The 24,135-nt window shown below is 49.0% G+C and overlaps 8 protein-coding genes across 8 annotated transcripts; 4 read left to right on the forward strand and 4 right to left on the reverse strand.

Moving 5' to 3' along the window:
• Positions 1–129: 129 nt before the first annotated feature.
• Positions 130–2,702, reverse strand: FPOAC1_000347 (uncharacterized protein; the record flags this gene model as incomplete). The annotated part of the gene is made up of 2 exons (XM_044844963.1): positions 130–1,268; positions 1,322–2,702. The coding sequence occupies 2 exons, from the start codon at positions 2,700–2,702 to the stop codon at positions 130–132; spliced, it is 2,520 nt and encodes an 839-aa protein (XP_044710879.1).
• Positions 2,703–3,707: 1,005 nt separating this feature from the next.
• FPOAC1_000348 (uncharacterized protein) lies at positions 3,708–4,396 on the forward strand (the record flags this gene model as incomplete). Its single annotated transcript, XM_044844964.1, has 3 exons — positions 3,708–3,943; positions 3,996–4,256; positions 4,312–4,396. The coding sequence occupies 3 exons, from the start codon at positions 3,708–3,710 to the stop codon at positions 4,394–4,396; spliced, it is 582 nt and encodes a 193-aa protein (XP_044710880.1).
• A 989-nt stretch (positions 4,397–5,385) lies between these two features.
• FPOAC1_000349 (uncharacterized protein) lies at positions 5,386–6,709 on the forward strand (the record flags this gene model as incomplete). Its single annotated transcript, XM_044844965.1, has 2 exons — positions 5,386–5,559; positions 5,651–6,709. 2 exons carry the CDS (start codon positions 5,386–5,388, stop codon positions 6,707–6,709), a joined length of 1,233 nt encoding a protein of 410 aa, XP_044710881.1.
• A 1,489-nt stretch (positions 6,710–8,198) lies between these two features.
• FPOAC1_000350 (uncharacterized protein) lies at positions 8,199–9,611 on the reverse strand (the record flags this gene model as incomplete). The annotated part of the gene is made up of 2 exons (XM_044844966.1): positions 8,199–9,147; positions 9,199–9,611. The coding sequence occupies 2 exons, from the start codon at positions 9,609–9,611 to the stop codon at positions 8,199–8,201; spliced, it is 1,362 nt and encodes a 453-aa protein (XP_044710882.1).
• Positions 9,612–10,351: 740 nt separating this feature from the next.
• FPOAC1_000351 (uncharacterized protein) lies at positions 10,352–10,687 on the forward strand (the record flags this gene model as incomplete). The annotated part of the gene is made up of 1 exon (XM_044844967.1): positions 10,352–10,687. One exon carries the CDS (start codon positions 10,352–10,354, stop codon positions 10,685–10,687), a length of 336 nt encoding a protein of 111 aa, XP_044710883.1.
• Positions 10,688–14,227: 3,540 nt separating this feature from the next.
• Positions 14,228–14,493, reverse strand: FPOAC1_000352 (uncharacterized protein; the record flags this gene model as incomplete). Its single annotated transcript, XM_044844968.1, has 2 exons — positions 14,228–14,232; positions 14,337–14,493. 2 exons carry the CDS (start codon positions 14,491–14,493, stop codon positions 14,228–14,230), a joined length of 162 nt encoding a protein of 53 aa, XP_044710884.1.
• Positions 14,494–16,898: 2,405 nt separating this feature from the next.
• On the reverse strand, positions 16,899–18,971 carry FPOAC1_000353 (uncharacterized protein; the record flags this gene model as incomplete). The annotated part of the gene is made up of 2 exons (XM_044844969.1): positions 16,899–17,722; positions 17,771–18,971. 2 exons carry the CDS (start codon positions 18,969–18,971, stop codon positions 16,899–16,901), a joined length of 2,025 nt encoding a protein of 674 aa, XP_044710885.1.
• A 580-nt stretch (positions 18,972–19,551) lies between these two features.
• On the forward strand, positions 19,552–21,935 carry GRC3 (Polynucleotide 5'-hydroxyl-kinase grc3; the record flags this gene model as incomplete). Its single annotated transcript, XM_044844970.1, has 5 exons — positions 19,552–19,588; positions 19,665–19,917; positions 19,967–20,108; positions 20,161–20,448; positions 20,496–21,935. The coding sequence occupies 5 exons, from the start codon at positions 19,552–19,554 to the stop codon at positions 21,933–21,935; spliced, it is 2,160 nt and encodes a 719-aa protein (XP_044710886.1).
• Positions 21,936–24,135: the final 2,200 nt, after the last annotated feature.

Here is a 24,135-nt window from a genome sequence, read left to right on the forward strand (position 1 = left end):
AAGACAAAACAAATATCAAGAACATTCAACGTCTAAAAAGAACTGCCCCTAGGTCGTATCATAAGGAGAATGAGGACTTGTCAACTGCAACATCGTGGCATTGGTTGACTCATGGCTTGTCATGTAGGCTCACTGTCGGTACCTAGCCAAATGTGACATGATGTTCTGGACTTGAACTGCCGAGTCCCCGTTGGGCGGAAGCTGCACCCCATAGGGAGGCCCGTAGGCGCCTTGAGGGGGCGGAGGTTGAGGTTGTTGGCCTGCAGGATTTGCTCCCAGGTTTCCAAGCAATGCCTGAATATCAGCATGGGGTACCCCAGCGGCCGGCGCCATCGGGTTGGTTTGGGGGAGCGGAGGGTTTTGAGCACCGCCTTGAACCTGTGCAAGCAATTGTTGCAACGATGCGGGGTCAAGCTGGCCCATCAGATTCGCGATGTTAGCGACGTTGACTGGAGCAGGCGGAGGTTGCCCGTATTGTCCTGACAGAGGAGGAGCGACAAAACTCGCCACAGGTGGTTGATAAGCGGGCTGACCACCATAAGGAGCAGCGCCGTAACCACTGGCACCATACTGTTGACCGTAGCTGGGGGGACCTCCTGATGCCTTTGCTCGAAGAATGACTTCGGCTGCGGTGACAGGATCCAGATCCGCGTATTGGTTGAAGCGAATATTGTTGGAGCCGGCAGAGCGATCAAAAGCCTGGACAGGAATCTTGGCCAGGCTCTGTGCTCGAAGGTCGATGTCGACAACGGCGTGAACACCTTCCGCTGCCTGCTGCTGAACAACCGCATCTTTGGGAAGCTTGCTGGATAGGAACATAACCTCGCTCCGCAAGCCCTTGGAAGTGAAAATTTGTTGCACCCAGCCGACAAATTCACGATTGATTTCTTGCTGGAGGATGATCTGAACATCAGGGACATCGGCACCATATCTCCTTCCTGGTAGCTCAGGCTCACTTCCATGTCGAGATCTTCCATACGGGCTTGGACTCCTTCGACGGTAGTTGTCATTGTCGTTGCGACCATACCCGGGGGAACGCGATCGCCCACGGCCGCGGCTGCCGTCATAGTAGCCCCGATCACGACTGTACGACTCATCCCTTCCGTGATCATTGCGATGAGGAGAATGGCCACGACTAGATCGGTAGTCATCACGAGTTTGGTTACCATGCCTGTCGTTTCGGCGCCCATTGTCACGGCTCTTGTTTTTGTCTGGGCTGCGAGCCCTTTCCTTTTTCGATTTGTCCTGAACGCGCGAGACTTCAAGATCTATGAATGGGTTAGAAGCACAGTACAAGAATGTTCGAAAAGATCCGACTCACGAATTCTGCGTCCCTTGATCTCAATACCTTGAAGATTGTCCATGGCCCGCTGTCCCTCATCTATAGAGTGATACTGTACGAACCCATAGGCCGATTTCAGCGAAATTTGAGCAAGCCTCCCGAACCGATGGAACAGATCAAAAACATCACGCTTTGACACCTTATCGCTGGAAAGGTTGCCTGCAGAGAATATGTGAGCGCCGTTTTTGGATGCGCCAGAGGCGGATCGTGTACCAATAAAGATGCGTGACCCTTCAGGAAAACGGTCCCACTTGGCCTCCGACATGTACTGACGCTCATCGGCCAAAAATTGATCCCACTGGCGCTGATATTCGGCATCTTGCACTTGGTCGGCATTGTAAGGGATAGGTTGAGGTGGGTATGGAGGAGCATTCATGGAAGTGATAGCCACAGGCGCCTGGAGACCAGAGCCAAGAGGGACTGAGTATTCACCCAAAGCATCAGGAACTGCAACAGGCGCGCCAGCAGAAACATAAGTGGACGGCTGCCCAGGCGTCGGTGGCGCGGCAAGACTAGGGGGAATGCTAGCATTGATCCCTCCTGGATGGTGCTGAGAGGCATACGTCTGAGGCGCTGCTTGAGACAGCGGAGGCCTCGGTGGAAGGGATGCTGAGGGCGGGAAATTTGAAGACTGTTCACCGGTAGCAGATGGGGCAGACGATTCTGTAGTACGGTTGGAGTCGGCTGGCGCAATGAGATCAGCGACCAGCCGTTGAATATCAGTCGAAGCATTGGCAGGGCTGGTAGTGCTGCCGCCACTCAGTTTGGCTGTAGTTGGAGACGGCAGATTGGAAAGCTGGGGAGTGGTGGCAGTCGCAGCGCCGGAGGCCTGGGCTTCAGAAGAAGCATTGGAAGCAGCTGGTGCTGCAGGCTGGCCTGGCTGGGCCAGGTAGGACGGGTCATGAACAGCATAGGAGACTTGGGATGGATGCGAAAGATTGTTGGATTCTCGAGGTAGCGATGATACATCTTGTGGTTGAACGTCTCCTTCTTCGCCCTCTTCCGGCCCAATTGGCGAATCAAACGTCTTTGCGTAATCGTCATTGCTGTCGGAAAGCTCTTGCTCGACCTGTGGCTGCGGCACTTGCTGTGCGACGGCATCTGCGTCGTCCTCGCCATAAGGGTCGTCATCTACGATATTGTCATCACCGGCGTCCAGGATAGGCTCATAACTAGGGCCATTGTTGACCGAGCGGTTGGCGGCGTCGGCAGCGGCTGATGCGGCAGCGACCATGGCGTCAATGGTGTCCACCGTTTCTTGAAGCACGGGAACCGCCAGAGACGCAGCTGAGTGAACAGGCGATGGGGAGACAGGGGAGAGGTTGGCAGTGGCCTGGATTTCTGCCTCGGGTTCTGTCATTTAATTCAGGCTGGAAGGGTGGGAATTTGGTGGGTAAATAGGATGAGGTGACCCTCCAGGTAGTAGGCAAGGTACCACAAACGACGCGAGACACAGGCGATGGTGCAACTGAAAATCGGGGCTCGATCCTTTCGTTAGTGAAAAACTGCCAGGCGACGGCCTGGCGCAAGACGATAACTGAAAACGCGATGGATGGATTGAGTGAGCCGGACTAGCTGTGTTGTACTCGTAGGTCCAATAACGCTGGCACGCTTACACGTCGATAAGAAACAAAGAAGGGTCGTCCTCCAGTCAGCTACTCTACTCGACAGGGGAGCCAGGCGGCAGAGGCTTTTGCGACGTCGGAGCTTGGCTTATCGAATCCGAGTTGAGTTTCTCCAGCAGAAGAATGGGGCGCGAGTAGATGCACGTGAGAGAAGTTGGGAAAGGGTTTTTAGAAACTCGTCGCGACACCAAAACTATGGCACGGCGTTGGATCAAGAAGAGTTGAGGACAAGACGAGAAAAGCTAGGTGATTGAAGGAAGGTAGTTAAGCTGGTCCAGGCTGGGCTTCGGGATTCGAATTGAGGCTGATCAGGCGCAGTGTAAACCCGTAACTAACGGAAGGCTAATACAGAAGAGGCAAGGCGGTCAAAAAGGCACTTCTGGTTTGTTTCTGCTTCAGGATCACTCCCCCAGGGTATAAGAAAAATTGGCTGCTGGAAGCATAAGAGACGAAATTAGTGAAACACTTTATCTCTCTTAGACCATGGCTCTTGGACTACTTATTTTTATACCCTAAGATTTAGGAGGTCATTTTTTCTGCTACCCACTAGGTACTAAGTCACTATCTCAGCCACAGGCAATCATTCAAGCTAAAGCCAAGATTTCAATGGACCCAACCTCTACTGATATCAGTATAAGACATTGATTTTAATGATTTTTGTCTGACTGTGGGACAAGTTGGAAAAGATTGTCTCATTCATACAAACAATCTAAAGACTTAGATATTGTGAGCTGCCCGCCATGCTCCAACGACAGGCCTTTACAAGTCTTGTTGCCCTGAAAAAGATGCCGTCACGAGTGACAGCCACACCCTTTGCGCCGAGATTCAAAAGATACCAGGCTTTCGATGCCGACTTGGACAAAGATGCTCTCAATGAGGCTCGGTCATGGTACGAATCGTTCAATGCATCTCAACTACCGAAAGGCAATACTACATATGCTCGCTCCAGTGGACCAGGGGGACAACATGTCAACAAGTGCGTACAATCTGATGCAACATTCAAGGGTTTCTAGTACTCACAAGCAAAGGACTGAGACCAAGGCAATCACGGCATATCCCGTAGGACAATTGCTCTCAATACTTCCCAAATCGTTACACCCCAACATTCGCAAGTCCAAGTACTACACATCAACCAATGACTCTTTGACTTTCCAAGCTCAGGACTCACGGTCTCGGGATGCAAATGCAGAAGACAACAGGAGGAAGTTGACTGATGAGGTTGTGCGCATTTATAAAGAAGCAACCCCCGCAGAGACGAGTGTGGAAAAGAGGAAGAAGCATGAAGAGATGTAAGTTGTAAGCCATCGGGTTATTCACTAGATGTTGTTGCTAACATGTAAATAGCGGCAAGAAATTCCACGAGTCAAGAATGAGACAAAAGAAGTTTACGAGCGCAAAGAAGCAATCGCGTAAAGGTCCATTAAACTGAATTTCGCTATTTATGAAGACAAAGTATAGTGTTATTTATTTGTGCTTCATATTTGTATAGGTATAGAGTCGCTTGTAGAAAACATGGTGAAGACACTCTCGCAATAATCAGAACAAACTTCAAGGCCGGCACTTGCTGTCCAATGATGATAGACATTGAGAAATAGCAAAGTCACCCGAATGTCGATAATTATATCCAAAATAGACTGCATATAAATTTGTGGCTGGTCTAACGTGATCAATGTTCCAAGTACAGTACCCATGGACGAGACGAAATGAGATATGCATTATTACTGATTGAATGCGCTTATCATGCCCAAAAAGATATGCATTGTCAGGGTTAAATATCGTCATGGCTGTCTCTACACCATGAGGTCAGCAATGCTGTCATCATCATTCAATCACTCTTGTCCCCTACCTGTGTACGAGCATCGATCAGGAGCCAAGACACTGAATATCACTTAAAGATTAGACTGTCAATTAGGTACATATACGATAAGCCTCAGCCAAGTCTTAGGTAACGAGTTCTTTCTCCTACTTGAATAAATAGTAACAAAACCGAATAAGGGTCCAAACTAAAAACGACTTATTCCTATTGTTATCTTATCCGTATTTCAGCTGGTTCGAGCCTGACTCAACCCCACCTTTTGACTAGTCCTTGGCTGTCCCTCCTCACGCACGAACTGACCGACCCAAACTCCCGACCCTTCATTTCTCCAGTTCAGTTCAGTTCGGGTCCGATTCAGCCCCATAACCATACAGCATTTATACTGCTACTTTGTTATCTTGAGCTCATCCAACGCTCGACATTCTTGTTTCTCTCTCTTGATACTATCGACTGGATCTAATCTACTTCAGAAGCGCATTATTCTCCCTTCTTGTCGCAGTCGCACCTCCCATCTCACTTCAACGCTCTGCGGGGCACCACGATCCTCCTATCACCTCCCCCCTCGTCCTCTTCTTCCCCGGCTTCGATATCACAATCTCAAAATGGATTCCGCAGCTCGTCAACAACCTCAAGTTCAGCCTTGCAGATACAAGGTCGGAAAGACGTTGGGAGCTGGCTCCTATTCCGTCGTCAAAGAATGCGTCCATATCGATACCGGTCGCTACTATGCTGCCAAGGTCATCAATAAGCGGCTTATGGCCGGTCGCGAACACATGGTGCGCATCGCCTCATGACGCTCAACAGCATCATGCACAATATCTCTCAAAGCCGTATAACTGTCATCTAACATTGAATGCGCAATGGCAGGTTCGCAACGAAATCGCTGTCCTGAAAAAGGTCTCCATGGGCCACCAGAACATCCTCACCCTTGTCGATTACTTCGAGACCATGAACAACCTCTATCTCGTTACCGATCTTGCCTTAGGTGGCGAGCTTTTCGATCGAATCTGTCGAAAGGGCTCCTATTTCGAATCAGATGCTGCTGACTTGGTTCGCGCGACCTTATCAGCTGTCGCTTACCTACACGACCATGGTATTGTCCATCGCGACTTGAAGCCAGAGAACCTACTTTTCCGAACACCCGAGGATAACGCAGACTTGCTTATTGCAGACTTTGGACTTTCACGAATTATGGATGAGGAACAGTTCCACGTTCTGACTACAACCTGCGGTACCCCTGGTTATATGGCCCCGGAGATCTTCAAGAAGACTGGCCACGGCAAGCCTGTAGATCTCTGGGCTCTCGGTGTCATCACATACTTCTTGCTCTGCGGTTACACCCCTTTCGACCGCGACTCTGACTTTGAAGAGATGCAGGCCATCCTCAACGCAGACTACAGTTTTACTCCTATCGAATACTGGCGTGGCGTTTCCAGCCATGCCAAGGATTTTATTCAACGGTGCTTGACTATCGATTCTACGAAGCGCATTACCGCTCATGAGGCTCTTCAGCATCCATTCGTTGCTGGCTTCATCAATGCTGAGGGAGAGAGCCAGAATCTGCTACCTAACATCAAGAAGAACTTCAATGCTCGTCGAACTCTGCATGCGGCAATCGATACTGTTCGCGCAATCAACAAGTTGCGCGAGGCGCAAAATGGTCTTATGGATGGAGCTCGATCAAAGGAGCCCAGTCGGGGCGCAGCCCAACAGCCCCCTACCAGCCGAAAGGTAGACAGCGCCATCTCCATTGGTAACAACCAACCCAAGGACAGTGGTTATGGAACACAAACTGAAAACGACGTAACAATGGGCAACACTTCAGCATCCAACGTCCCATCCTCGTTGCAACCCGGTAACAACGGAAATCGAGTCATCGAAACTTCTAAAGGACTTTGGAGCGGGGGGTCAGCGGCGAAGAGGTAGAACCAGGATGAGAGCAGAAGTTTGAGTCCCGTGTTATATAATTCCGTTTGGCAAGTGGTTATGTGAAACGATTGTGGTATGAATATGTGTTATAAGACTAGCGGTTCGAATGTGATGAAATCACCACGGATGGAAGATACGCAAGGCCGGCATGGCGCTGTGAACAGCATACAAAACACGGACGATATGCTACCCATCACAGTACGTAACAGAATAAGGCGGATCATTGTCGATTTGGATATATGTTGTTATTGAACCAGACCGCTAGCTACGGGAACAGGGAATCAGCACGGTCTTGATTCCCTTGCTTCAACTTTTCTTTCCCCCCTTTTGTTGCACTTTACCGATCGTTAGTACTTATACCTTGTTTTATCTGGGTCTCTGTTGAGATGCTTTCAGAGTAGATACCAGCTTATGTCGTAATCCAATCATGAGTATATGCTTATTTGTACCTAAAGACTCATCTTTGAATCACGGCTCTCACCTGTGACGATGCTTTTGATCTGCCGAAGTGTAGAAGAACACGGCACATAAACTATAATGGAGCTATGACCTAACAACTGTAACTGCAGATCTGGCGCTTTTCATTGCCAAGCTTATCAGGAGCTCGGTATAAGCTTGGCGTTTCCCATACCGCCTTGGCCCTGGCCTCAGACACACGAGAGAAGGTTGAAGAGAAACTACCTAGATTAAGATCGGCATTGAGATTTTCATGTCCCATAGGAGTTACCAAGTTTCTCGAACAAGTCGACTTGCAAGAATTGCCGAGTCCAAAGATCAGCTTTGGAGGCCAAAATAGCTTCACAGACTGAGGTTCTGATGCGAATATCACGAGTAGATGAGAGTAGAAACAGTATGGTGGTGACATTAATTGTCAATTCTTTAATTGCTAATATCTAGCGAATGGTATCTTTGGTATTTCTTTTCCTTCCCACCAAAGTCGGCTCGCCTGCTTTCGCCGCCTGGGTTTTCCTCTCCAGGATCTAGCAGGTTTCGGCAGCGAGCCGCTTGTCCTTTCGTTCATTGTTTCCTCCTCATCATGAGTAGGGGAGCTATGCAAAGCCTGTCCCTCTCGAGTCGTCCAGGCTCTCCAACGAGCGAATCGGTGCATGACATGGCGTGATCGCATATCCATGCACATATTAACCTCCTCTTGTTTGTATACATTACTCTATTCAGGTCCGGTTTTCTCCTTCCGCAGGTATACATTAGAAAGGGACATCCTTGGCCCCTTCAGCCCATTATTAAAGGTTGCCGCCTGGCCCTGACGGCCCTGCGTCAGAATCCAGTATCTGCCGTTGTAAAGCATCGCATTGCGCCATTTCGCTGTGCCGATGAATGCCAAAGTTGTTATCAGAAAAAAAGTATAAGGTCGAAGATTAAAAAGGGTTCGGGCATTAAAATCGTAAAATCCCATGGGCGAGTTTCGTCACCAGGCGTGGGATGAGATCGCCTGGATCTTGAGATTGTTATCACTGAATCGTGTTGATTACCTCGCCGCGACAACAACTTCGCTCAACTCAACATCTCTAGCAGGAGCATGGCTGTTCCAAAGCTGGTCATCGTCAAGCATGCCGGGGAGTGGCTCTTCAGACAAGGTTGGGCTGAGAGTTCCGCTACTTGAACCGCAGCTAGAGCTGGAGCTGGCAACAGTCCAGCCGTCGCTAGAATCGGCACGAGGGCGTCCCAACAGACCCATGCCAAAGTATTCGCCGTACTCCTCGTCGGTGATGGTGGTTTGGTCACCGTATTCCACGTATTCGTACTCCCAGCGGGTAATCTTGCCCTCTTGGCGGCGTGGTAGCCATCGTGCCTTGGCGGCGTAAAAGAAGCAAGAGGCAATCAAGCCACCAACAACCAGATCAATTGCATAGTGGTGGCTGAGGTACATTGTGGCCCAGCAAACCCAACCAGCGTACATGATGAAGTAAGTTCGGAACTGAGGGAAGCAGTGAGACATGAAGAGAGCCTCGAGAACGGCGTTGGCAGCATGGAGCGAGGGGAAAGCGCCAAAGGGAACAGGCGCTGTGCTGAAGTTTGTTGTGTAGAGGTCGATGCCGAAAATCTCGTCAATGCGAGCCAGTCCAGCAGGGGATCCAGGCATGCCGTACGCGGCAGGTTCGAGGCCGTGCTCCATCTCATACCAAGGGGGCGCGCAGGGGAAGAGAAGCTGGATGGTGACACCAAGAATGCTCATCCAACCAAAGGTGCGTCCCCATACTGGGGTTGTACCAGGGGGAGCAAAGACGAACATGAGCAGGGCGCAGACAACGGGAGCGCCAAAGTGGCACAGGCCGTAGGGAATCCAGGCTAGAATATCGAGAACTGAATGCTGGTGGGCGGAGAGAATGCTCGATAGGTTGGCGCCATACAAGACGTTCTCGAGGGCGGGTAGCACACGAACCCAGATGTGAGGTCGGTACTCATTAGGAATAAATCTGCAACGTGTTAGTGAATTCGACAGTTGAAATGAAAGACTACAAACGTACCGACTACAAAAGAAATACAAAAGCCATGTCCAAATTGTGACTGAAGGCAAGAAGAATTGGCGAGTGGCAGGCATGAGAAGAACCCAGACACTACCCAAAATGGCAAGAAGCTTCACTCCAGGTGCAGGAGGAGCGATCCAGAATGAAAAGAGAACAAGAAGTCCTACTACGGCATACTGAAGATCTGAGGTCCTCCAGTGATGCTTCTGAAGGTCACGAACACCATCCCAGGCATTGAAAGAGGTCTTGAGGCTTGTGAGTTCTTCATTGCCAGGTCTGGATTTCGACTTGGTACGTCGTCGGCCAATTCGATATCTTGGAGGAACAGTGTTGAGAAATGGCAGGTTGACATGCTCGGGCCAAAGAAGCTGGAGCTTAGGCTTCCCCGAAAGGGTGGCGGAGAAGTCGTTCATGATGATGTTGTAATTGTTGTCTGGACGATGCTGGTTTGAAAAGGGTTTTGTTTATTGCCTTTTTGCAGTGGCGCAAGATAATGTCGAAGAAATTCGTAACGCGTAGTCGGTAACCCAATATGAATACCCAAAAGCTACCTCATATCCAAGTGAACCTAATTACTTGACTTGATCGCATACGACGAAGGTCGGGATCGTCGGGATGGTCGTCTGGAGCAATGGATGTCGAATCGCAGAGAGAGAAGGGAGGGAAGTAACACGCGACAGGGACGCCACACAGATAAAGTGTGAAGGTTAGAACCTGAGGCCGTGAGGAAGGAGGATGTGTGCCTTTTCAAGGTGCGAATCTGAAGACAAAACCAAACCGAGGATCGAGTAGGGAGAAAAAGGGAGGGAAGAAGAAGACGGAGGAGGAAACGGGAGTAGTAATATGAAGGAAGTGGAGGGAGTGGAGGAGGGAATGATCGAGTATGATGACGAGGTGCAGGAAAGTTGATGCAGCAGGGGCGTGTCCAAGTGTACAGCAGGTAGGTGCCTAGAAACCAAGACTTTTACAGTTGAGTTTACAACCGTTATCCGCTAAAAGGTTCAAATTTGACAGGACCACTCGCGCAGCGCAGGACGGGCTTGGGCTTATGGGCGCTAAGCCAAGGAGTCCATCACACTGACATTAGCTTAGGTTGTCCAAGGGGGACGGGGCCCGCAGCGCAGCGCAAGATTTTCCCTTGTCCTCATCTCAAATGAGCCCGGATGCTGCGGGAGGAGTCATCGCTACAAGGGCCTTGGGTACCGACCAGCCAACAAGCCTCAGCGGAGCCCTTCAAGCCCTTGTCCAGCTTGTCTCCATGCTTCGCTGGGCATCCATCCATGTGGATGACACCAGGGTCGCCTGGAGATTGCACTGGAGCCAGCGCCTAAGCCTGTTTAGCCCTTCTCTGACGCTCAGACGGAGCTCTTTTGTCTTTACCAAGCCAATCATTCACAAAGATGCAGTCAAGTTGCTGACAGAGCGCGTCCGACAGACACCGCGGAGGTACGGGGTTTACGGCTTCCCGAATCCAGGCGTATTACCGTAATTTCCTTCAAAAGCTGGTGCCGAGACTAATTGGTGGGCTGAGTCGCGTGAGAACCGCCCTGTCTAACGACGCTGACTTTCCGCGTATGCAACGCGAAAAGTATGTATGCGACGTTTTTTACTGAGCGGGAAATTAACTTGGTCGGCAGACATGCATGACCCGATCCTGAACTGAGCCTCGATCAAAGGGCTTGAACGATGACCTGGAACATCGCAGTTGTCTTTGTTTTATCGAGCACCGCCACAGTCATGGTGCTGTTTAAACTGAACATGGACAGGAGGCAGCCCATGTAGAGGAAGATCTCATACGTAGTACATCTCTCAGCCTTGGCAGAGCTGCTGGGCAACCACCGAAAGCGTTAACGGTTGGTACCTTGGCAACGCAAGCGAACAGCGCTTCTGAACAAGTCCACATTGTTTGAGGTCCAATTGATTCATCACCGTTCGCATCCAGTGTTACAGTTGCAGTTGCATGCAGTCTCTGGTTGCAAGCACTCCGAGGATCCGATTATTCAGTGCCGTCTTCCCCATTCCTAGAAGACGAATGGAGCCAACCCTGGTCCTCAGCAAGACATAAGTCAATATGCTAGACTGGGCGCGTGAGCTCAAGACAGCACGAGACGAGACAAGAGCAGACTAAAATCATGATGCGCTTGACTTGTTGAATCAATTCCACTCAATTCCACTCATAAGATGTTGTCTTTCTTTGATCAGGGTCTGTGTCGATGACGGTGGCTGGTTTCAATAGAAAACGTCACCATCAGAAACGGTCCCTTGACGGTGTCGCTTAGTTACAGCCCGATGTCTTGCTCGATTGCCAGACTACCTAGGCAGCGTCATCGTCGTGGCACAGCGGCATGAGCCTTGAGGAGCCATCTGCATTCAACGATTAGAGTGTCTCAGTCCAATCAAAGATGTGATTAGAAAGTTGGTACAGAGTAGGGATAGGCGAGTTGTCATGTGCTCCCACGCTTGCAGTACAAGATGATGACGATCCTCAGCTCAATCCGCCATGACAATTGACAGTTGATTTGCATGCACTAATATGCTTTGACCAACGACAATTTGGCTGACCAAGATGAGGCAGTTCAAACAGCTCATGCCCACATCCCATGCGTTGGCAACATCCGTGCTGCCCGTGGTAATATTGAATCGAATCAAATCCCGACTGCAATTGAAACATGGAATCGACCCGGAGATATCCTCAAAAGGACATTTCCGCTAAGGTCAGTCAGTATCTTGTTGCCTCCGTAACTCCTGCAACGCTACTATTGATAGTCTTGATGTTGAACAGCCGGCTATACCGGCACAGTGCTTAACAACGCAGTGAATGTTTGAAGTGTCAGTAATCAATCAGTCAAATCGTCGAGGAATGATCCTCTTTCAGAAGATAGCACAAAAGACTCTCCACCTGCAAAGTTTCACAGGCCACAAACCGAGATGGATGATGAACAATGAACCATTTAGATCAATGGAAAAAACAAGGATCTTTTTCATTTGACGCTAGGAAGAGCTGGGACCACTGCATCTTTGGTCGGGTCCCAAGGAAGAGAAGCGAAAAAGGAAGCACAGAAGGAAGAGAGTAAAAATTCACAGCTGCCGTTCTCCGTGCAGTACTTGCGACAGATGTACCTTTCCTAGAATTCTCCAATTCCGATGCTGCCACAACCCGCAGAAGGTGTGAGTGGGATGGATCCCTAGCTGCCTTTCTCACACCACAATCTTGATCTCCAACAACCACTGTTTGCTCGACAGCTTCAAGTAAAGTACCCCTTGAGCCAAGATCACGGTGAGAAATACATCGACGTTTCATGATCATCACTGCACGTCTGGCTCCTAGCTGTCGAGCCACGGCAGCGGCGTAGTTAATCTCATGTTAGCGCCAAGCCATACACAACAGCTTCTCTGATGCTGTCAGCACAAGATCAATTGTTGCCGAATCTCCAGAAGTCAAATTGATATCACCACTACTCGGTTCAAGCGGCGTGATGTCTTGCCAGCATGGAATAGCCATGTGTTCGTGGCCTGCTAGCTAGGTACAGTAGCTAATAAAGCTCTGTTACTTTCGGTCTTCGACTCAGCCCTGCCTTGGCGAGAAAGCCCATGACAATCCGCGTAACGGTTTGAGGCTTCGTCCTCCAAACGATCAAGTCAAGGGTTCGCTTCAGATAGACCCTTTTCACCACCAGACATAGGCGCGCGCAACCCTTCCTGCCGCCCAGGTCTCAGAATACACATGCACAAGACAAGGGTCGCAACCCCACGAATTGTTCCTCATGAGAAATCCCGCTTGTTATCATCCAGATTTATTCGGATGCAGCGGAAGGTTGGTCTTTCGCTGTTGGTCTATACAGCAAACCGTTGAAGCCTCTCTAACTTTGGAAGGTTGCCAACCAATAATGTCATTTATCTGCGACAAGCCTCATCGTCATGGGATGGTGACGCTCCTTTACCAGAGGTTAACTAAGTTCAGACCACTTTTAAAGTCGGGAGCTTGCCCGCTCCGGACGCCGGTCGGTGTCTGCGGAGTTTTCCAACATGGCGGAAGTTATAAACGGCCGCTCGGGTCATATTTGTCAGTTAATGCGAGGCGTTCGCTCCGGTGTGAAGCGAGGCGCGAATCCGTAATGCAACGAAATTGAACGTGGAACCTCGTGCTAGCACCCGAGACTGGAGAGAACATCAGCATAGTCAGCTTGGTGGAGGACCCTCAGGGTCTGAAGAGATTAGGGAGGGTCTCCCGTAGCAGGGGTACGAAACTCATCCAGTCCTTTGGAGAGCTCTGCTATTTCGTCGCATGCGCAGCGAGTCAGCCTTGTTAACAGTTTGCAAACAAACCGATCGATACATTGAAACTTTCATTGCAATCTCCTTTCAACAGGTTTTCAAAGAGCGAGCCGCCTGTGCACGGCTTCATTTAAATGATCCCCCTTACCGTTACGGAAGAGCCAAGGTCGAATCGGGCTGGCCCAACTTTAGGAGATCGTCCAGGGTCCCCTACATGTGCACGAGACATCCATAATAATTTACGATACGCTAGTTTGTCTAGTTTTAGTTACCCAGAGAATTGGACGACAGTTTCAATGCAAACGAAGGACACCTAACAATTAACTATTCTGATCAGGACTATCCCTATCCATCAATGCGTTCGGCATTGATTATGGATCAGAAACATACAGGAAAACAGGGTAGTTCTTGATTCCTATTGAAATCGCACTACTCACATTTCTCTAGCCTGGCATTCTCGACATATTTCAGATGGTGTGGCATGTCACAATAAGCACATGCTGCACTGCACTAAAAGCTGCTGTCTTGAGTTTAACATCACGCCATGTAATAAACCTGATGCTTGTCGATATTGATCAGCTCTCATCATACATACATACGCGCTGTATTTGTTAGAGAACGGGTCCAGACCTAGACCTATTGTATGATTAACTGCAATTGCCGTTACATGCCTATCACCCTGCCTACATGCAAGAGTCCAACATGGTATGCAAGCACACGCTTACAGGAAGCTAATGCCCAATGACAGATACCTTCAGGCTCAATCTTACTGGATGAGCGTTGATGACTGCTCTCTTAGCTCCAGATTCATGCCCTCGTGAGCTACGACTCCAAGGCACATCATGGATCAGGTATCATGATACCAATAAAAGCCTGGTTTTGGTAGCCAACGCAGAGGCGGTCAATGCTACGGTATCCGAGCGAGCCGCCATAATACTGGCTAACACTCTTGGCCTCAAGGATGCCGGCAGCCTTGTTCACAACGCTGTACAGAGCACGATGGTCGACAATCTGTCCCATGAGCAAGACAAAGGAACATTAAACGAAAATTTCGGTCTCGGAGCTTCAGCGTCGATCTCGTCGGTCAACAAATTCCCACATCGGGTGCTACAATCTTTACAGAACCCGCAACGGTCCCTCTTAGCTCAGGCCCATCGGACTTTACTATTCTTCTTTTGGTTTGTCAACTCGGCCGATTTTCTCTTTGAAGTTTTTTCTTTCTTTTTTTTTTAAGAAAAAAATATTTTTTAATCACTCATTCGGTTTCAAATATTTGGCGGTTCGGGTCTCGGCCTATCGACGAGGAAAATAGAGAAAAAAATCCACAGGGTTCATCTCGGCCGCAGATCCACTGTCGGTTGTTTTCGGCCGGTGTTGCGACTCGGAATCTATCAGAACACCGCATGGGACGATGCAATAAAAGTCTGTATCGCTGGTCGCGTGTTAGTCTCAATGAGATCCCCGTTGTCCGGATGTTCCCAGTTTCCCGTATGCGGTTCCTCTGAAGCTCGGCTTTGACTCAACTTTAACCCAAACCACATGCTTTTTTCCTTTAACTTTTAAGGGATCTCGTCTGTTCGCCTCGTGCCGAACACGTGGGGGTATCTGCTGCGTGACATTTGGCTTGCTTCCGTCGCCGTCATTGTCAGCAGTTAGAATCGTATCATTGACGACGTCTTGTACAACTACTACAAGATAGGAACGTAACAATAGGGGTTTCGTATTGGCAGATCAGAAAGTGAAACGTCTACGGTTGTGGTAACAAGTTGATCGTTTTCAGCTTAGATACATCTCTTGTCAGACATATTGGCCAAGTACGTTATCTCAGAGTAACTCGAGATGTCTTAGACGTTGGACCAATATCTCCAAATGACCTCGACTATTGTTTAGCTCCACCGCTCCCAGCAACAGTAAAACGCCGTATTCAGTTATGATCAACATTTGTTCTTCATATCTTTACCGCATAAACTGAGCTCAGCATAGACCCCTACCTAGCTTCATGCTCATGTGAGGCTGGCGGTGAGAGCTAACCTAACCCAAACTACTGACTACATACTTGTTGACATGAGTGATGGTGCAGATCTGTAGCTGCGACTTAGACGCATGAGCAAGCACTTTCCAACCGCCGTGTTTTGTAGATATTGTTCAAAATAATGCTCTCAAGGGCCACGTTTCAATGTGGGATCTATTTCTGTATCTTAAGGGGGTTTTCGAAACAAATGCACTGTTACAGATTTCATCCTGACTACGGATAACAGTTCTTAATTTAAGTCTATCTTTAGATAGTATCATAGAATCGCAGACGTCATCGTGCTATACGGATATCACCTTGCGAGGCTAGGACCAGGGGGCGTGCTTCTCCAAAAAGGTTGGATGAAGCTAATGAACCCTCCTTACCTGACTAGCTAGACATCCCCCAAAGCTGTAGAGCTTGTTCGTTGGAGCTCTCTTTTTTTGAGCGATTGAGTTTTTGGAGACGTGGTAGAGGAATTTGATGGCGCTGGGGCTTTCGCGGGGGAGTTGGCGGTTTGAAGCTATGAGGTGGAATGGGAATGTAGATTGGCTTGGTAGATCGGTCAACCAGGGACTTAGAAGCTACAATTAGCATTATGAATGATGGCAAACTCAGATACGGCAAGAATTGCACCATATGATATGTGGTGTGGCATTGACGATGTCAAAGTGACGATAGCTTCATGCATGAGCATGTACTATAGGGTAAGCAACTTGGAAGGCGATTTGTTTTACTTGTTCGTGATCATCTCACTAGATTGATAGACATCGTCTTGGGACTGGATATACATATCTATTTAACTCATATTGCCATACCGTCCGTCATGTGTGGAATACAGCGCCTATTGCTAAAAATATCATGTTGCGGATTCAATGTCACAATGTGGTGAAGATCAATAATGTTTTGTACTCTCACATTGCCTATATTTGGATGATATCTACTTCCTCTGGGGTTTCCACCCTGAAGCTCTGGTAAGCTCAGATCGTTGGAGTCAACCTCTCAAGGAAATTATCCACCAAAGTTCCTTTTCCATGCTTCTTCCTATAACCTCTTCAACTACACACCTTTTCCCTCTTATCCCTTTGCGACCGAAATGCACCACCAACGCCATGCCGCTAAATTACAGAGACTGTTGCCTCGTCGCGGTATCGAAAAGCTATGTTAGAAGAAAAAAAAAGATTGCTGATTGCCAGTTCAACCCTGAGATGACCGCCAGAGCGAAGGTTGACATTGTGTACATAGCCATGTGCCAGCAACGTACGTCCCGATGCATGGTTAACGATGTTATACGCCTTCCATCATTGTAACACATCGTTTATCGAGCAGTTCACATCCTGGGAGTACCGGGAGTACCCTTGCCTTTGTTCTTAGCCCTGCGCCTTTCCTTTCGAGGAGTCTTCACCTTGGAACGCTATTCCGAGGAAGAACCAGGCACGGGGGGAGGGACCGGGGTTTCCTTCTTGCTTGATGCGGTCTTCTTGCTATCCTTTGGTTTTTTGGTTCGCTTCTCCTTGGCTCGGATAGGTGAGCTTGGGGCCTGCGATGCAGGGGTAGGCGCAGGAGATGATCTGGGAGGTGACGAGTGAGGAATGGAAGGAATGGGAACAGCACTCTGGCGAATAGGGGGGAGAGGAGTCTCCTTGACCTTCTTTGGTTTCTTGCTGGATGCAGCGGGTGTAGCAGCGGCCTTGGAAGTTGGGGTTCCTACAGTAGGGAATGTAGGAGGCAGAATAGGAGTCTGCTTCTTGGCTACGGAAGCGGGCTCGGAGCCCAAGTCAGGGCTGCCGACTCGGTCTGTTTTCTGCTTCTTGGACTTCTTAGCTGCCGACCTGGCCTCCGCCTGGAGTTGCTCAGTAGCGGCGGCAGCGTCGTCCTCGGAAGCCGCGAGCTTTCGCTTGTTCTTGCGGGTATCCGGGGTTGGCTCCTCTACGGTCTGGGAGCTAGGTCGCTCAGGAAGAGTCATCTTCTTTTGCTTCTTCTCGGATGTCTCCTTGGATTTACGCTTCTTTTCCTTCTTGGACTCTTTGGTTGATGAAGCGGGAGCCTCGGTCATCTCTACGTCCTCTCCATCACTAATGGTACCCATGGGCTCGTTGACACCGATAGGCTGGTAGCGAGCCTTTAATCCGGCAGGCTGAGCACGAGGGGCTGGTTTAGGGGCAGGACCGACAGAACTGTTGGCGCCAAGTGGTGTAATCTTCTTGATCTGCATCATTTGATCAATCTGCTTAGGGGCTGTTACAAATTAGTATCTGCATATTTGCGACGATTCGGTACACTTACCAGATCGGTATTGGGAAGCATCAGAAGAAGGGATCATGATCTGGATGTTACTCTTGGGAGCAATACTCTCAAAAGAGAAACCGTAATCATCGCCACCGTGAGAGAACAGCTTGTTGCTGGCATTTGACTGGTTCATGGGGATTTCGAGGTTTTGAATAACAGAGATGGGGACGTCAGAAGGAACTGTGAAGTACCAGAACTGCTTGCCCTCGAGGTTGGCCTTGTTGCAGACCTCAGCAACATCCTTGCCGTTTGTGCCATCGTCACCCTTTCGGAGGACAAAATCGGGAGCAATGAAGTTGGGGATGGCGACCTGTCCTTCGCGGTCCTCAATGTGCATCGCTTCGTCTACCATCTCGTCATCGGAATCCTCCTCGCTGGAAGAGCTGTCGGATACAGTGGCTGCGGATTTCGCAGCAGGTTTTGTGGTAGGCTTTGCGACAGGCTTAGTGACAGGCTTGGCAGGTTGCTCTTCTTCACTTTCGCTCTCGCTGTCACTGCTTTCGCTCTCGCTGTCGGATGTAGTGGTAGCAGCAGTGCCATTTACGGCAGGCTTGGACTTGGATTCAGCATCGTCCTCACTCTCGCTCTCGCTAGAAGATGACTCGGAATCATCCTTCTTTCCGGTGGAAGTCTTAGTAGCTAGTGTCTTCTTCTCGGCTTCCTCGTCGCTTTCGCTGTCTGACTCGGAAGAGCTGGAGCTACTGTCGGCATCCTTGGCAGGAGTGGTACCGTTGGCCTTCGTGTTGGCCTTTTCGTCGTCAGAATCAGATTCGCTGCTTGAATCACTGGAAGATTCAGGCTTTGGAGCAGGCTTTTTGGAAGAGGCCTTGTTGTTGGAAGCTTTGCGCTCGTCGTCGCTGTCGGCGATTTCCTCATCCTTGCTGCGACGGCGGGCAGACTGAGGAGTGGACTTTATGGGAGTAGATTTCGCAGGAGCAGACTTTGCATCAGCGGTAAGCCTCTCCAGGAAGCTACCGGTAGCCTCGTCGCTGCTGCTATCGCTATCGCTATCGCTTCCCGAGCCCTCGTCGTCGTCATTGTTGGCAAAAATCTTGTTTGGATCGCTCGACTCTTTCTTGACAACTGTAGAGCGGCCAGCAAGGCGGCGGTTGGTCTGCGAATCGGCTGATAAACCCTTCTTTGTGTTCTCAATGTGCTTGCTGAGGGAGTACACCTTGAAAGGTTCCTTGGGCGCCATCTCGGGCAGTTTTTTGATAAGGATTCTTGGTGGTGAGGGTGCAATTGGCGAGGAAGTTGTTCAGAGTAAAGTTCAGGTTGCTAGAAAATGAAATTTTGGAGGCGCCGCTGCGCTAGTGGGGCAATATCTACAGCAACGCGCCCGCTTCGTGTAAAAACCTGGTGGCAGGTATAGAGTGCGCGAATGATGTATGATAAACAAAGACGAAAGATTATTTTGGTTGGATATTTTTAAATTTTATGGGAAGGCAACATTGAACTCATTTAAGTTTGGAATTTGCGATTTTAATTTATCTAACAGCCATTGTAATCTCAAGTCACTGACCATGTAGCCTGGGTACCTACCTTGTGTCAAAATATTTCCTTATCGATAAGAAAATGTATCCATTCACTTTCACCTAGGTACCCGCGACGATCATCTCATGGTTGTTCTATCTACCTACTTATATACTAAGTTTGGAGGTGACAAGTAATGCAGTGTCAGTTTACTGATTGAACCCAATGTTTATATGATCCTTAAACATTTGTATCTTTTTTATTGCCTGTTTTGACCAAGACCGGTGCCGGCGAATATATCGGACATGTCGTCTAACAAGAAACGAAGAATTGATGAAAAGCGTAAGTTTTGAGTTCCGGCGATGACTGTTCTTTTGCAATTCCAAAAACTTGATATATCAGGACTAACATCACACAGCTCCAATGAGCGCTCTCAGTGCCCTGCAAGCTCGACTACGAGAAGGTGCAGCATCCCCCGCATCAACGATGGAAACTGGTTCAGAGTCCGATGAGAAGTCAGCGACCACCAGTGTCAACCGCTTTGACGCTCTTCGGAAGAATAGTAGTCAAAATACTGCTCCAAAATCTCCCAAGAAGAGTGCGGTGAATCAATATCTACAACGCGGAGCAGGATCACCAGCCAGTCGTTCAAGAGGCGTTGCAATAGCAAGGTATGTGCATGTCATATTTGGAATCGAGCATTGCTCACCAGTATTCTAGTGAGAGTACAAACACTCCTAATCCCGAGTTGGTCGGAGCTTCTCAGACACTGGTCCGAGAGTATACATCATTCCGCCTCTCAGAGCAAAACCATCGATTCAAGACAGGAGGTGTCATGGAATTAAAACTATCAAATAGTGCGGTAAATTTTTGTTATGACTTGATTTTCTAATCATCGTGGCTAACTTGCTTAGCGTATACTGGTTTTTGGGAGTTTTGGGATTCGGGTTATCCAAGGTGAAGTGAGGCTGGCTGGTGCTACTCTCTACCCCTCAGAAATGATTGAATGGGTTCATGCTCCCCACTGCCATGCAGTTCCTGTGATACGGACTACGGAAAAGACAAAATTGGAACTTCACCCTGATAGTAATGCTCGTGGCATACGCCAGTTGGGTCGGCTGTCACCCCTATTCAGAAAAATATGGAATGAGCCACCCGAGACAAATTCTTCCAAGGCAACAAAAGACTCTACCTTTGAGATTGTAAGTTTCCATGTCTTGAGTGAGATGGCGTGCTTATACTTGCTTAGATTTATACCCCTAAAGATGCCCCTAAGAAATGCATCATCCAGGAATTGGTCTCACCACCTGAGTGGAACAAGAAGTTATCTTCACTTGTAGTGACGAGCCGAAAGAAACCTTCACTGTCAACACTGATATGTGGACCTAAATCTGCTGGGAAATCTACTTTCTCACGGTTGTTCCTGAATGGCCTGTTGACGGATCGATCCCAAAAGCAGGGCGCTCGCAGTGTCGTGGTACTCGACCTCGATCCAGGCCAACCAGAATACGCACCACCGGGGACTTTGTCACTCGTTTGTGTAACAAAACCCAACCTCGGCACACCATTCACACATCCTAGTCTCAAAAACTCTGCTTTTACGGTTGTCCGCAGTCACTCAATGGCCTCGGTCACCCCAGCTCCAAACCCCGACCTCTATCTGGCTTGTGCGACAGATCTGTTTGATACCTACTCAAAGCACTACGCTGAAGTCCCTCTCCTTGTCAACACCCCCGGGTGGATTCAAGGAACTGGATTGGGTCTACTCTCTAGTTTGATAGAGAAAATCAAGCCCCAGGAGGTTGTGTATATGTCAGAAGCAGGCCCGTCCGAGACAGTCGACGCTTTGCGTACAGCAACGAAACTCGCATTTACAGAGCTTCCATCTCAGTCATCTGAGTTTACACCAAGAACAGCAGCTCATCTCAGAGCGATGCAGATCATGTCTTACTTCCACTCGCAAAATGCTGCGCCAAAGACTCCAAACTTGCCCGATATACCACCGAGGTTGAAGTGGAACGTCTCGCCACTCTCCTTGAGACCGCCCTTACTTGTGCAATATTCTTCGTCGAAACGAGGCATATTGGGACTCTTGTCATATGACTACCAGTGCTCTCCAGAATTACTGGCTGATACAGTGAATGGGCAGGTGCTGGCTGCAGTCGAGATAGAGGACCCAAAAGCATTCTCCAATTTTCCGCACGAAGGAGCATCGCCACTGCCGGTATCAAGGAGTCCAGAAAATATCCCATTCATTCCCAACTACGATGATGCAGCCTTAGATCCCTGCTATTCCCGGACTATTGGGCTGGTGCTTTTACGCGGCATCGACACGAAATCAGAGACTCTCCAGCTTCTCACCCCAATCCCGCTTGAAGAATTCAGGAGTATTAAGTCGAAAGGAAGGGGTATCGTGCTTCTTCACGGCAAGTTTGATACCCCGAATTGGGCTTACACGGAGGAACTGTATGAGAAAGCGGGGATTGACGAGGGAAACGACATGATGCTTGAAGTTACCGATGAGGACACAGATGATGATCATTCAGAAGATGAGCCAGAGGGGGCCAATGGAGTCAGTGACCTAACCCAAGTCCCTTGGGTTGAGGTCTTGAACGGGAGTCAAAGGCGGCCCGTTGGTTCACGAGTTTGGCGGGTCCGAAGAGACCTAGGGCGCAACAACGGGGACTAGTGCTGTCCATCGACGATCTATGGATGCCACTGAAATGCTTCCACTAGCTAGCGGCCGTTTGACAGATGGAAAAGAGGTGGAGTGGGGACACGGCCCGGCATTTGATAATGCATGTGGCTTTCTCGGCATTGGAGGAACAATGACGACTTGGCTAAGCTGAAACTCCATAGAGCAGAGTTGGGGAACGTTAAGATTTCCATTGGCTCTCGGTAAATATTGTGTTATCAGTGTTATAATATGTTGAAAATGAAGTAAAGGTCAGTGAAAAAAAGAAGTGCAAGTTGATGGAAAGACTGTCAATAAATCTAACCTCGTAGTAAGCGTGACTGCCATAAGAACTGAAACGTCAATTCCCGGCCCCAGATATTGAGCTGATGTAACCTCAAGGTAGTTTTTAGCTAAATTTGAGATAACAATATTTGACCTGTCACCTTTTCTTGCTATCACCCACTGCTCACCCAGCAGCTTGGTCCAAACCCATGTGGTGTTGATCGTGGTAGAGAGAATAGAGAAATGTGGCTGATGCATCTGGCGTAAAATGGTTACACAGCGGATGCGGGCCATGGCCAAAATCAGGTCATAATGAATTCTAGACCAAGTGTGCAGTCTGTATATATATAGACATAGATAGATATTGATGTTATTCGGGACGAGACCAATGAGTATCTGGCCTGTAACAGCTGAACAACTTCGCCTACCATAACCGACATCGCCTTTACTATTTTGGTTATGTTTGTACTCACTCAACCAGGTTCGTAGCCGACAAATGGTACGTTGGTAGCAAGAATTAGACGTATTCCAGCATGCCATGAAGGATTGGGCATGCATCAGCTTGTCTAGCTTCACCTTAATACCCCCGCTTATGACCTGACCCGATAAATATCGGAAATCGTGATGTCTTTCGAGCGAATGATCTGGGAATTGAGGAATTTGTAAGGGGATCGAGGGTGCGATTTATGAGAATATGGTGGATTTAATAGAGATGCCGTTCCATATTAAACTTTGAATGTTCGCTCTTACTTTCCAATTTTTCTGATCTGTTTGATCCCCTTTGAGGGAAAGGGCGACTCGATCAACAATTAAGGCATGCACCTGCCTCTTGGGTCTTCCAGTTATACCTGCCACGAATGAATTCTGCTAGAGCAAGACTGAGACGCCTCGACTTGTCTCTCAACCATTTTAAACCTCGCATTTGACCCATTGTCATCGCCTTGCTCGTTCATACAAGCCCCAACAAACATACAAAGAACATGGAAGTCTCCACTACAGCGCCTCCAGATTCCGAGCTGCTTACCGGTTTGCGAAAACGGCCTTCTGCATGCGTCTCAGGAAGATGTCAAATCCAATGGGAATCTTTGTGGGCCCTTGCTTTGACTTTGGCAAGAAGCATCTAGGCTTGCACAACGATGCAGAGCGCCCTGAGTCTTCCACTGGATACAGGTACGACTTCTCGAGACAATAGCGCTTACTAGGGCTGCAGCAGCCCAGCGAACTACAACTGGGTTATGAGTCCGGACCCCAATCCCCGTTCCTACAGTAGGGTTTGACCTCTGACGCACAATCTTGGAATCTTCGGGGCAGCGGTTGAAGTAGCCGGGTACCTACGATAATCCGCTCGCGGATCCGCCATGACCTCTCTTTACACATGTCGTTCGATTTTGCGACATGCCATGTAAGCTAGGGGCACAGCAGCGGCTGTCTCTGATGCAAGTTGAACCGTCCGGAGGGTTCAGACGACGCAGAGGAACTCGTGGCAAAGATTCTGTCAGTCGGTCTTAGAGGTCGAGAAAGCGTATAATCACCTCACCGCCTGGCATCCTCTCATGCGCCACGTGCGATAGTGCGACTCTAGATCAGCTCGCTTGCAACGGCGCGTCGTTGCTTGACATTAGCGCGAACTTTGAGGCATACCCCTGTTGCATAGACTTTTCACAGCCATGACGTTCAAACAGAGAATCGAACATGTCAAAACAAACGATATGGGCCCAATGGTGGAGAAGACCGTTGGAACCATTTCTGAAACCAAAATGGGACGCTGACTGATGCTCATATTGAGAGGATGAATGAATCCTCGGACAGAGATGGGTTCCCTAACAATACTTCTTTGTACAAGCCTTGTAAGGCTTCCGAAGTATGGATGGGCTGATACGAACTTGTTCAAGCCTACTTCGTACTCTTACGCGTCCTCGAACGAGCCTCT

Source organism: Fusarium poae, chromosome 1, assembly GCF_019609905.1.
Source record: "Fusarium poae strain DAOMC 252244 chromosome 1, whole genome shotgun sequence".
Classification (NCBI taxonomy): domain Eukaryota; kingdom Fungi; phylum Ascomycota; class Sordariomycetes; order Hypocreales; family Nectriaceae; genus Fusarium; species Fusarium poae.